Below are 12780 nucleotides of genomic sequence, written 5' to 3'. Positions count from 1 at the left end.
TGGAAGAGTCCATTTTCGAAAAGTTTCTTGCGACTTATATTCTTGAATAATAGAAGGAAAAACAGATATAATGGCAAATAATCCTATTGAGTAGTGAAAGTTACATTTGGACTCTATCTGTTAGCGTTCAAGAACATCAAGAAGAGATTTTTTTTTGGATTTGTAATGCCTAACTTAGTCAAGAAAAGTAACTGTAAAAAAGAGATACGAGAAACAATCTAGGCATGAAAAAACACATTAGGATAAACTAACAGGCTTCAAAGACATTGAATATACTTCAGTTACACAGCAATGAATTCTAACTTCTAAGAGTTCACTAGGCAGGCAAAATTAACCTGAAAATTTATTTATCTTGCTTCTGACATCCCAATGGTGAAATCATTAGATGATAAAAGTTTCTGGCTGGCTGATGAAGAACTTGATTGATCAACCAGATCCCTTTCATTGAAGAAACCTGGTTGTCTAGGCTGGGGCAAAGGTCCTTGACTTCCTAACATCATAACCACATTAGACATGTTTGGCCTATCTTCTGGACTATGTTGCACACATAACAGGCCTACATGAATTGATCTTAACACTTCAGAAGCATTGCCGGTGTCCCTAATTGCTGATGCAACCAATTCAAATGATTTTCCTTCAGCAAACAATCTCCATGCCTATGGAACAAACAACAGCTAAATAAGAGTAGATTTAATTTTAAAAGTAAGAGTTAATAAGATCATAATCAGACTTACATGCCCAAGAAGGTTAAGCTGGTGATCTGGATGACAGAATCCTCTGTTACGATTCCCATTCACTATCTCTAGCACCAATACACCAAAGCTAAAGACATCAGACTTAATGGAGTAGAGACCATCAATTGCATACTCGGGTGCCATGTATCCACTGCAGATAATCTTGATTGTTAAATCAAGTATACATGAAACATTGAGACAAATATCATCTCCAAATATAAGCTATATCATTTATTTCAGGTTTTTACTTACTATGTTCCCACCACTTTCCTTGTATTTGCCTCAGTTTCCTTATCTCCAAAACTTCTAGCCAGGCCAAAGTCTGAAATTTTGGGGTTCATTTCACTGTCTAGCAGAACATTAGCAGCTTTCAAATCTCTATGTATTATTCTTTGTCTTGAATCTTGATGGAGATAAAGGAGGCCACGAGCAATCCCATTGATAATGTTGTAGCGCATAGGCCAATCAAGTGACATGCTTTGAGTTTCATCTGTTCAGTTTTTCACACAAGTCAGCCTCGTTTTCCCTAATAGATCTCTGAATGTAACTCTTCGAGGGTAAAAGGAACTAGATGGTAGTCATGATTAGACAACTGAAGCACTCAATTATAGCACTTGAACTAAATTCCCAAGTTGGAGAAAAACATACCAAAAATTAAGAAGTCCAGGCTTTTGTTAGGCATAAATTCATAGATCAACATCTTTTCATCCCCCTGTATGCAGCATCCTAAAAGCTCCACTAAATTTCGATGCTTAAGTTTTGCAATATGTATGACTTCATTTTTGAACTCATCAAGTCCTTGTCCAGAACTCTTAGATAGCCTCTTTACCGCAATTTCTAGTCCATCCTTCAAGATCCCCTGAAAAGTGTATAACCAAATGTTTATTCTAGTAAGCCAGATATCTCACTTGAATGATACTCTTTCATATGCACAGCAGCCCTTCTCTTTGCATAATTGACACCCTCAACCCCCTCCCCCCTCCTTTTTCCAGGGGACAACAAAAGAAAAAGCAGAGGTATAAACTCATTCCTTTTTTGTAGAATAATTTAGAGGTCAGAAGTTTTTTATTTTTCTAGAATATGGTTGATTAAAATTCACAGAATGATAAGTACTATTAGTAAAATTATACTTTGGAAGATTATTATGCCAATTCCAAATAGATGACACTGCATGCTGGTTTACTAGACTGTTACCTTATAGACAGCTCCAAAACCGCCTTCTCCCAGTTTATTCTTCATTGAAAAGTTATCGGTTGCAAAAACAATTGCGGCTAAGTCAAATGAGGGTAACTCTAAATCTTCATTCTGATTTTTAACATTGGAGCTGCTTTCAGGGACATATGTCAGCAATCCTGCAAATTAGTAGCAGTAGGAGTAGGAGTAAATGTAAAAAGACAAAAGCAGTGAGGTTGATAAGGTCAGGTTTATCAGCAAGAATTTACAAATTAATAGCCCAGGAAGGTCAAGTATCAAATAAGTTTCATGTTTAGAACCTGTTATCAAGTTTTATTATGTTATCATTTTCCAAAAGGAGGACTTGTCACCTCCAACATGAAATAATCTTAATCCTCCTAGAACAAAGAGTTCTAACAATTACAATGAGCTTAAACAATCTAACTCGTTTCCTTCATGCTGTAGTTAAACAAAAGAAATGTCTACGAATTCCTATGCCATCAGGTATCTAGATAGGCAGTAACAGGAACACCACTTTCAGCATGAAAATTTTCCACAGCAGTATAACGAACAATAACAGAGACAAAAAGAATGAAAATCTTATTATGTGAGGGATATGATGTACCAGGTTTCTCATGGTATCGCTTCCTCCAAAGATACAACACCAAGGATAGGCCAACTATCAACACTGCTGCAGTCAACACACAGACGAATGCAACTCTGACTCTTTCTTTCTCCTTGGATTTGATACTCTCTATTTGATCTAGCCATCAAACAAATTTTAGCAGAAATCTTTGAGTTAGAACTCACTATAAGAATAGCAAATATAATTTCTACTAATATGGTTATAATTTAATTAGCTGGGATTAATATAATAATTCAGAAAATATAATATGGTTATAATTTAATTAGCTGGGATTAAAATAATAATTCAGAAAATATTGCTAATGCAAAAGCCCATGATGCAGTCACACTGACTAGTATCTCATCTGTTCATGAAAAGGCTTCTGCCTTCTAGGGAACTTTTAGTACTGGATCTTTCACCTGTGACAAATTGCTGCTCTGAGTTCCTGTTTACTCTCTTCTGCTTTGGGAGTTCTACTTACTAGAACTGATTCAAATTTATCTAGTCATTCTCTTAAAAACATAAACCTCTAGCAGAGTCCTATCAAAACATATGGAATGTTGGGTTTATTGGGTTAGCGCAGGTTTGTTGGGTTCACTTGTAAATAGGGAAAGAGTTGGTTTCTCTGTCTCTGCAGGACAAGGAAGGGATACTGGTGTTTTTTGTTACCAGTTTGTATAGTGAGGGTCAAGACTGACTACCAATTAGTCTTCTACTCTCCTTCGTTTGTTTATGGACTCCCTCTCTGGAATGAATGATTCTTAATTTTCAAAAAAATATTTATGCCATCTTGCTAATAAAGGCAACAGCTATACCTGTAATGTTTCTTGTTTTTTCAGATAACAGACCCAACTGTTAAAAGAATTGATGCATCCATCTTGAAACACCATAAAAAAGAAAAAAGAAAAAAGTCCATGTATTAAGAGTTAGACAATGACATGTTAAAGTTTAGGGACAATTGAAAATTTCATACCTAGTTCTGATGCAGCCATCCTAATATATATTTCTTGTCCATTTTCAGTGAATTGTTGAATGTCAACCAGGTCCACAAACCAAAGCAAGCATCCACTTCCTCCATCTCTTATATCGATATTTGAGTAAGCTGTACATGAACAGTTTTTTGTGCAGAGGTTCTTGCATTCCTCAAGAGTCATACTGTAGTTAAACCAGGATTTTCGTGAATCTGGCAACTTCACGCCAGAGAACTTTAGAAATCCATCAGTGGAGCAGTTCAATGGGGTCTTTCTAGCACACCCATTTGACCAATTTTTAGCGTCCCAATTTTTGGGAAATTGCGGCACAAATCCTTTCAAGCAACTGCACTCTGGGGTGTTACTTGCATTGCAGCTACCATACGCACCACACAGTGCATAATTGTCACAGTTATCCATTTGTACTATAACAAAAACTTCCCAACTCTGGGTTCTATCAGTCCAAGTGAGGCGCTCCCAAAGTCCATTCTGACTTAACACCATCCTTGAAAGAATTGTGCTATTATGAAGCTCATAGGTGTCATATACCTCCGTCTCATTGATCACAACACTAACTGTGAAAAATTTGTTTGGTCTTAGTTCAGGTGTGCCACTAAACCGCAGACCATTCCAAGGGCCAGGACGGAATCGAACAACTGAACCCTCTCTCAGTATAAGTTCTGGAAATCCACCAACCTCAAACCGATATGTAAAATTACCGTGAGAAGGATCGTCAGGACTCTTCCAGGATGACAGGTAACGATCCAGGCCTGTGATTAAGTTTCTTCCAAGTTTCATGCCTTGTAGCAACGTATCACATGGGTAATCAAAGCTCTGCCACAATAAGTTTTCAGGATTGCTGTCATTCTCCTCTCTCACAATGAGGTTTCCTGAATCCAAGAGCTGTGCAACTGGATTTCGAGCGGGTCTAGATGAGTTTGAAGACCAAACAGTTCTCCTATTACGATCCAGAAGGACTAGAATTCCCTGCTTGGTAAGTTTCAGAAAACCTGATGAATCGTTGAGGGGCAGTTCTCTGTTGGCCACCCATACAGCAGTCTTGACAGGTATTTGCTTGTACCATATTGCCAAGTATTTCTTCCTGCTTGCACCTGGACTAAAGAATCCAAGCTCAAACCTTCCACCTGCTGAAACTATCGTGTTGCCATCTCTCATTAATTGAGTTGTATTCAAGGTGTCCACCGCAGCGGATATAGTCAGATGAGACAACAAAAAGGAGCAAACAAGAAGTATCCCCAGTCCTTCCATTAAAAGGATGAAAAACTGAAGACTTGAACTGATCTTCCTTTCGCTTACAATATTTTCCAGAGAGAATGAAACCAACTTTTCTAAAGGCTATCCATGCCAATTACAACCCCCATGGTTGGAAGTTTTCAGCACCATAATTCACGACAATCACCGGAATACACTAGTCTTGTAACAGAGAAGTAGGAACTACATGACAATTCTTTCCGGGAAAGCAAATGGTCCAAACTCTCTCATATCAAACAACACTCCATAATTAAGTGGGGCCAATGACATCGCAGAGCTGATACGATAATCAACGATAATCCAAAATGTTCAAAATGAGTGGACAAATGTTTCTATGTTACTTGACATAGTCAACAATTTTTTCTTGCTTCCACATTTGTTTTACTGACTGCTACAGTTACTTCGCAAGCAAAGATATCCCATTTTATATTGGCAGTCACATTTTGTCTCAACTAAAGAAGTCAATTGCGTAGGCAGAACTCAGAAGCCAAGACCCTTCGAATGTTACATTGATTCTAGTCCCTTGGGTCGGGCCAGCACCACATGATTTCCTCCAACCACCTATTCTACTTCCATTTGCAGTAGTAGACACTCAAATCCTTAGTTTACTGATATAACTCGAGTTCATTTCCAATGAGAAATTGTAAGGAAAGATATCAGTACATATTGAGAGATCTAAAACCAGCATGGTGATGAACCTATCGAGGAAAAAATCATGTGATCTAATGGGCTAAAGTTGATAATTCCCATAAAGGTGTTCAGGATAGTTATTAAAAGATTTGCATTACAACAACCCAAACCTAACATCATAAATAAAGCCAGCAAAAGGTCAGGCTAGTTAATAACAAATGGCACAACACCCACCCAAATCTAACATCATAAAAATAAAGCCAGCAAAATCTTTTTACAAGGTCTTACCCATTAATTACTTATGAATTTCATACATGTAAATGGTTGCAATTATCATAACAAAAAGTATTGTCACGAAAAAGTAATCAAAGGGAGTCGAACTTGTAATTATCCTAATCACAAATTGTCTAGTTTATATCTGTTATTAATATTTTTAGCTTACACATTGCTCACACCTATAATAATATATGGACTTGAGAAAGACACAAACAGAGAATAAGAGGCAAACTCCTAGTATTTTAGACAGACTCCAAAAAAATAGGTTATTTGCCTTTATGAAAGATATGTTTTGGACAGTAAAAAGGACAACAGGTTTTAGACAGGGTCCAATTTATTTCTTGGTACCGACCAAACATTGAGTAATGTTTAAACAATGAGCAGTCCTACCATTGGACAAAGTGGCAGAGGACTGGAAAAATCTGTATACTCCTTAATTGAAATCTACCTACCGAGCTTTGGCTCAAAGGCACCCCATATTTATTGGGTGATTTGTACTTGAGTTTGAGCCAGACAAGTTATAAACTAGAGAGGCTTCAAGGATATTTTGGAAATTACAATATAGGAAAAAGGAGAAGTAGAAATCCTATGAAAATGTATGGTGTACAGCCATGGTGAGATCAGATATATATGGACCCGCCATCCCTATTTTCACCAAGATGCACGGAATGAATTGCTAGGAGACAAATATCCATCCATTCCATTCAATTTCCTTTTTAATGAGGTGAGACTTTTCTTGTGCCCAGTTGTCAACATCTTTTTCTCTTCCTTTTCACATATCCACAAAAACAACAATACGAAAGCATTCTTCTAGAGAACTTATCTCTTTCTGCTACTTTTGACATTTTGGCCAAAGTTCTAGACTTCTATCATTGAATCTAAGATGAAATTTATTCTTTAAGAAAGTAGTTCATATTTTGAATCTTAACATAGTGTAGGGTTGATTTTCCAAAAGAAAAAATGAATGCCTATGCATACAAGGAAAATTGCAGATAGTAAATGTTTTTCAATCAAAACCAACTTCGGTAGTATAGTTGGGGAAGGAAATTTTGAACTTGGGGGGACCTTTTTAAAGAAGAGATGTGGTAAGGTATGCCTTGAGCATTTGTAGAATGTTAACATGAACTTGTCATTTATCTTGCATCTAATACTGTTATAGTGAAATTACTTGTCAAAAATTTTTTTTGACTGCTTGATGAGGAACTAAATTCAACCAGATCCCTCTCATGGAAGAAACCTGGTTGTTTAGGCTGAGGCAAAGGGTCTTTGGAACTCAGCATCAGAACAACATTTGACATGCTTGGCCTGTCATCTGGACTTTGTTGCACACATAGTAGACCAACATGAATTGATCTTATGATTTCATGTGAGTTCCGAGTGTCTCTAATCGGTGCAGCAATCAGTTCCAAGGATTTGCCTTCATTAAATAACCTCCATGCCTATGCAACTCAAGTTAGTTCACTAATAGTAGAATTAACATTTAGAGATGAGGAAGAGTTGTAATGTGACACTTACATGGCCAAGAAGGTTAAGCTGGTGATCTGGATGACAGAATCCTCTGTTTCTTTTCCCACTCGCTATCTCTAGTACCAAAACGCCAAAACTAAAGACATCCGATTTTATCGAGTAAACCCCGTCAATTGCATACTCTGGAGACATGTATCCACTGCAGGTAAACATTCCAAGTTTAAATCAAGCATTCATGGTCTGAAGATTCAAAACTGTACTAAATCAATCTTTGAGTTATTACTTACTATGTTCCCACCACCCTGCTTGTATTTGCTGCAGTTTGTTTCTCCCCAAAACTTCTAGCCAAACCAAAGTCTGAAATTTTTGCATTCATTTCGTTGTCTAGTAAAATATTAGCAGCCTTCAGATCTCTATGTATAATTCTTTGTCTGGAATCTTGATGAAGATAAAGGAGGCCACGTGCAATCCCATTGATGATGTTGTGGCGCATAGGCCAATCCATTGACATGCTTTGAGCTTGATCTGATCAAATTTTCACAAAAGTGAGGTCATTATATTGCTTATAGATATCTGAACCCAATTTTTCTTCTTTAAAAAGAAAAGGAGGACTAATCAAATCGACACAGTTATGAATTATTGACTGATGACTTTTACTCCATTGCCACTTGATACTGTAATAAGTTTCTGGTTTTGCATGTGGAAAGCACTTAAGTGTTTTAGCTAGAGTAATCTTCAAAGGTTGGAGAAAGACGTACCAAATATAAAGAAGTCCAGGCTTTTGTTAGGCATAAATTCATATATCAATCCCTTTTCATCTGTTTCAATGCAACAACCTAGAAGCTTCACTAAATTTCGATGCTGAACTTTTGCAATTTGATCAACTTCATTTTTAAACTCATTGTCTCCTTGCGTAGAACTCTTTGACAGCCTCTTCACAGCAATTTCTTGTCCATCCTCCAAGATACCCTGAAAATATATATCACGAAAAGTTCATTCTCTCAAATCTGATCTTTTTTCTTTAATTTCTATCATATTGCTGATTAAATATTGATTGACATAGAGAGCTCAAAGTCCTACTTCGAGAATCTTTTTGTAGTAACAAAATGAAAACTGCAATTTTTGGTTACTGATGTCAGTGCAAAGAAGTAGAACCATTGGAGTCAGCAAACAATCAACAGGTTGCAAAGAAACTATTATAATCTATTATTACCTTGTAGACAGATCCAAAACCACCCTCTCCAATTTTATTCATAGGAGAAAAGTTATTGGTAGCACGAGCAATTGTCGCGAAGTCGAATAACGGCAACTCAAAATCATCCTTCTGATCCTTATATTTATTACTACTTCCTGAAAGGCCTTGCATTGAGCCTGCAAAATCCCAAGGTGTTGTGAATATAAATGCCATGAGCAACCAATCCAAAAATGTGATTTTTGCTGCAAGAATTACCCTTTTTCTTCTGGCTTTTCTTCCTCCCAAGAAAAAGGACCAGGGCTATGCCTACAGTGACCACCACAACAACGAATGCAGAGATCACTGCAATCCACATCTTTTTCTTCGAAGAGGATTTATTTGTGCTTGAGCTATGAGTTTGATCTATACAAAAATGAGAGTCATCATTTAAGAGAAGAATAAGAAATTTCCATCTGCTATTATTATGCTTACTGATTGATTACTTGTGGGTACATTTGAAGTCAGCTCTTTTATTTCAGCACGAATACCAACTCAAAATCCGGATTTACCTGTTAAGTTATGCAAGACTGAGTAAAATTTTAGAACTAAAAGATAATTATCTATACATCTTGCATACATTAGGAATCAGGAATAACCATTAGAATTATTGGAGTGGTTGAAGCATTCCTATTTAACATGAGAAATTACTGCTTTAGATTACACCTTAAGCTGTTTCACAGTTTCTGCTCTTGCATTTTTGTCCTCTCTTTAGGTTTATGTCTAAGTTAAGCAGAATTTTGCAAGTACTTCAGCTACCACATCTGTCTAAGAGTATAAAGTTTATGCAGAAGCTTTACACCAGAGTATCAGGCCACAACTTTTAAGGTTGGAGGATAGTTTCATACCTAGTTCTGTGCCAGCCATCCTTACATAAATTGATTGTCCTCTACCAGTGGAGTGTTTAATATCAATCAGGTCACCGAACCAGAGCAGGCATCCGCTTCCTCCATCTCTTATATCCAAATTAGCATAAGCTGTGCACGAGCAGTTCTTTGTGCACTGGATGTTGCACTCCTCAAGGTTCATACTGTTGTTACTTGGGGGTTGTCCTGAGTCCGGAAACTTTACTCCGGAAATCTCCTGAAATCCATCTCCAGAACAGTTCAGCCGAGTCTTTCTTACGCACCCACCTGACCCTGGGTCCTTATCCCGTTCTTCGCTGTTTTTTGGCACAAATCCACTTAAGCAAGTACAAACTGGGGAGTTATTATTGTTGCAGAAACCATTTGCACCACATAATCCATAATTGTCACAAGTATCCTCTTGTACCAAACGATAATGCACCCACGATGATAGATAACGATGTAGGCCTGTAACAAAGTCCTTTCCGATCTTCATGCCTGGTAGCAGTGTATCACCTGGATAATCAAAGCTCTGCCATATGAAGCTTTCGTCCCACTCATCTTTCACAACAAGGTTACCCGAATCCAGCAGCTGTGCAACTGGATTACGCACAGGTCTTGAAGAGTGGGAAGACCAAATAGTTTTGCCCTCACCACTCAGAAGGACAAGAATTCCCTGATTGGTAACTTTTGCAACGCCTGATGAATCATTGAGCGGTACTTCTCTGTTGGCCACCCATACAACAGTCTTGACAGATTTCTTGTACCATATTCCCAAGTATCGCTTGCCGGTACCACCTGGACTAAAGAATCCTAGTTCAAAAATTTCACTAGCTGAAACTAAGGTCTCACCATCTCTGATGGGGTGAGTTGTATCTATGGAGTCCACTGTAGTAGATATAATTACATGAGGCAGCACAAAGGAGCAAAGAAGAATTATGATAAGACCTTCCATAGAGGTTTAGAAAAATGGGACTCGAACGCCTCTTCCTTCTTCCTATGCCCGTTTCCCACGTGAAAGCATTAATTTCATCCCAAGCTATCTCTACAATTCCCGTGCCTCACTGCACTTTTTGCCTCTTTTTAAAGCCTTCTTGTAAGGCTGGAATTGAACCCTCCTCATGAATGAAACCTGAATTATATGGCTGAAAAATCAATCATTTTCTTTGGAATGAGCAATCAAAATAAATTTTCAATGCCTTGCATCAAAACTTGATTCCATTACCTACTGGCTGAGGTAAAATAATCTGATGGAGCCCCTTTTCGAAACCTTATGAAAAGCAGTAATCCAAGCTTTCTTATGCCATTAAGTGGCTTCTATATCACCAAAAAGAGCAGTTTCAAGAAATGAAATAAAAACAAAAGGTTGAATAAAACGAGGGGAAAGTGGCCAGTCCTGTTTCACCAACATACCCTTATGAGATTCTGAAATCCATAAACTTCAGCAGATAAATTGCAAGCTCTGGTTAGTCTGACCTGCAGTTATTGGTTAGCAAAAGACTGAAGCCCCTGTCCTGTTGCCCTCTACCATACCAGAAAATTTACACAAACTTGCACAAGTTTAACCTAGTGGAGTGAGGCATATATTCATTTCTGTATTTGTCAAAATATTTGAGTTCTGATAGTGATGCAATGTATCTGGAATTCAACCACAAAATTTCATAGCATTAAATTAGAAGATTATTGGTCAAATCCCCATAAATAAAGCGGTAGAGCCATACCTTAAGAAGATAAAAATTAATCTCATGCAAAATTGATCAGCACTAGCATCTGTAGGCTGTGGCTCCTAAGCTCCTGCTTTAAGTCCTAGAGCAGTTAAGTTCCCCTATCTGCTGAACAACCAAGGATCCATTCATTTTGATGTGAAAGCAAGAAAGTAATAATGCGGAAATATACATTTTCTTTGGAGGCCCACAGGGCAAGTAGATGGTTTGATGGAGATTTCTAGGATGTTTGAACTTTGAAGTTTCTGAGTCTCTAAAGCCTGACCCCACCTTGTTAATCTGTCTGTTATCACAATTAAACTATGAACATTTACTATAAGTAGAAAGACCTATACTCTTCCCTCTGGATTCAGACAAGAGGACAAATTTATACCAAATTGCTTGGATGATTTCTTACCTACTGGAGAAGAAAGTGCAATCTTATATAACAAAATGTTATTTCATTACTCTCTTTCCTTTCTTTCTGGATGATTGAGAGAATTTAATGCTTCCAACAAAGCCAGTTTCGGTAAGCAGAATAAAGCCTGCAAAACAGCAGCACTAAAATCGAAAACAACAAAAATTAAGACCCAAGAAACAGTTGGGAAATAAAAAATCACAACAACAAATAAAATACACACACTTATCATATGTCTTTTATTCAGGCTTCAGAGCTTGACACAGCTTTATTTATAGGCTTGTTGGCTATATTTATTAATAGGCAACTCTTCCAACACCTGATAAATCATTGAGAGGCACTTCTCTGTTGGCCACCCGTACGACAGTAGTGACAGATTTTTTTGTTCCATATTCCCAAGTATTTGGCCTTGCAGGAGCCGGGATTTAAGAATTCCAGTTCAAAAATCCCACTAACAGAAACAATGGTTTCACCATCTCTAACTGGCTGTGTTATGGTGTCCAGAGCAGTAGATATGGTTAATATTAGAGAATAAAAATGAACTAAGAAGAAGGATCGTAAACTGCAGCCTTGAACTACCTATGTGAAAGTCATTAAATCTTTCTTTCCAGGTTACAATCAACCAGCTATATCCTTCATAACAATGAGCAGAATTTTCTATGGAAGAGAAAAAAAATGGTCCCACATAGACTTTGAGTGATGACTAATTTTTGCAATGTCCAGCACCCTCAAGCATAGGGTCTGCAGTGTTTGTCTCTGACATTGAATGATGTTAATGCAAACGAAAAATTAGATTTGTTTTAATACCATCAAACTCTACCAAAAAAATGGTGATGGAAAATGATTTACGGAGGAAGTTTAGACAGGCACATCTGAATTAGCTACTGATGATTATGATTCATAGCCTTATAGATTTAGATTTCCAAATCTTTCTTATCTTCATAACACCAAATGCTCACTTACTTCTTCCAAGCCAAGGATGTCAGCGCTTGGTGCCAAGTCTTGTTTCTTGATAAAAAGGCAATATAATAATAACAACAATGGAATAAACAATAAAGATATACATTGTAAGGAGAAAGAAATTAAGCATGAAATTGAACAACTAATCAAACTTTCAGTTAGTGTAAGCCATGTAAAACCAACAGCCAAAATTAATCTTCCAAGTGGGTCTTCAGTTTGTGTAACCCATGATACAAGCGGTTGTAGGCAGAGAAAGCTTCCAAGGCCCATGTTATTTGGGCTGTATTTTGAAGTGTCTTTCGGCTAGGCCTTTTTTTTGGGACTGTCATTTTGACCTTGCTTTTGTAACAGTTTTAGGCCACCTTGTCATGTCCGAGGCAACCAACTAGGTTGTTCCATGCCCACAAGATTTTCTGACATCCATGAATTTTGTTTTTTGTCAAAGATGACATGGTTTACCATTTGATTTGCTTGC

The 12780-nt window shown here is 37.4% G+C and overlaps 1 protein-coding gene across 1 annotated transcript; it reads right to left on the bottom strand.

Annotated features, from left to right (window-relative positions):
• LOC18593758 (G-type lectin S-receptor-like serine/threonine-protein kinase At4g27290) lies at window positions 223-11230 on the bottom strand. Its single transcript, XM_018125068.1, is given in 17 exon segments — window positions 223-656; window positions 735-885; window positions 987-1224; window positions 1383-1593; window positions 1929-2086; window positions 2533-2670; window positions 3506-4267; window positions 4349-4672; window positions 6703-7120; window positions 7197-7347; window positions 7436-7673; window positions 7907-8117; window positions 8362-8519; window positions 8599-8745; window positions 9228-10356; window positions 10450-10541; window positions 10638-11230. Coding segments are annotated over 15 exon segments (4566 nt in total). The 5' UTR covers window positions 10180-10356; window positions 10450-10541; window positions 10638-11230; the 3' UTR covers window positions 223-347.

Source organism: Theobroma cacao, chromosome 7 (assembly GCF_000208745.1).
Source record: "Theobroma cacao cultivar B97-61/B2 chromosome 7, Criollo_cocoa_genome_V2, whole genome shotgun sequence".
NCBI lineage: Eukaryota > Viridiplantae > Streptophyta > Magnoliopsida > Malvales > Malvaceae > Theobroma > Theobroma cacao.
This window is presented reverse-complemented; position numbering and strand designations above follow the sequence as displayed.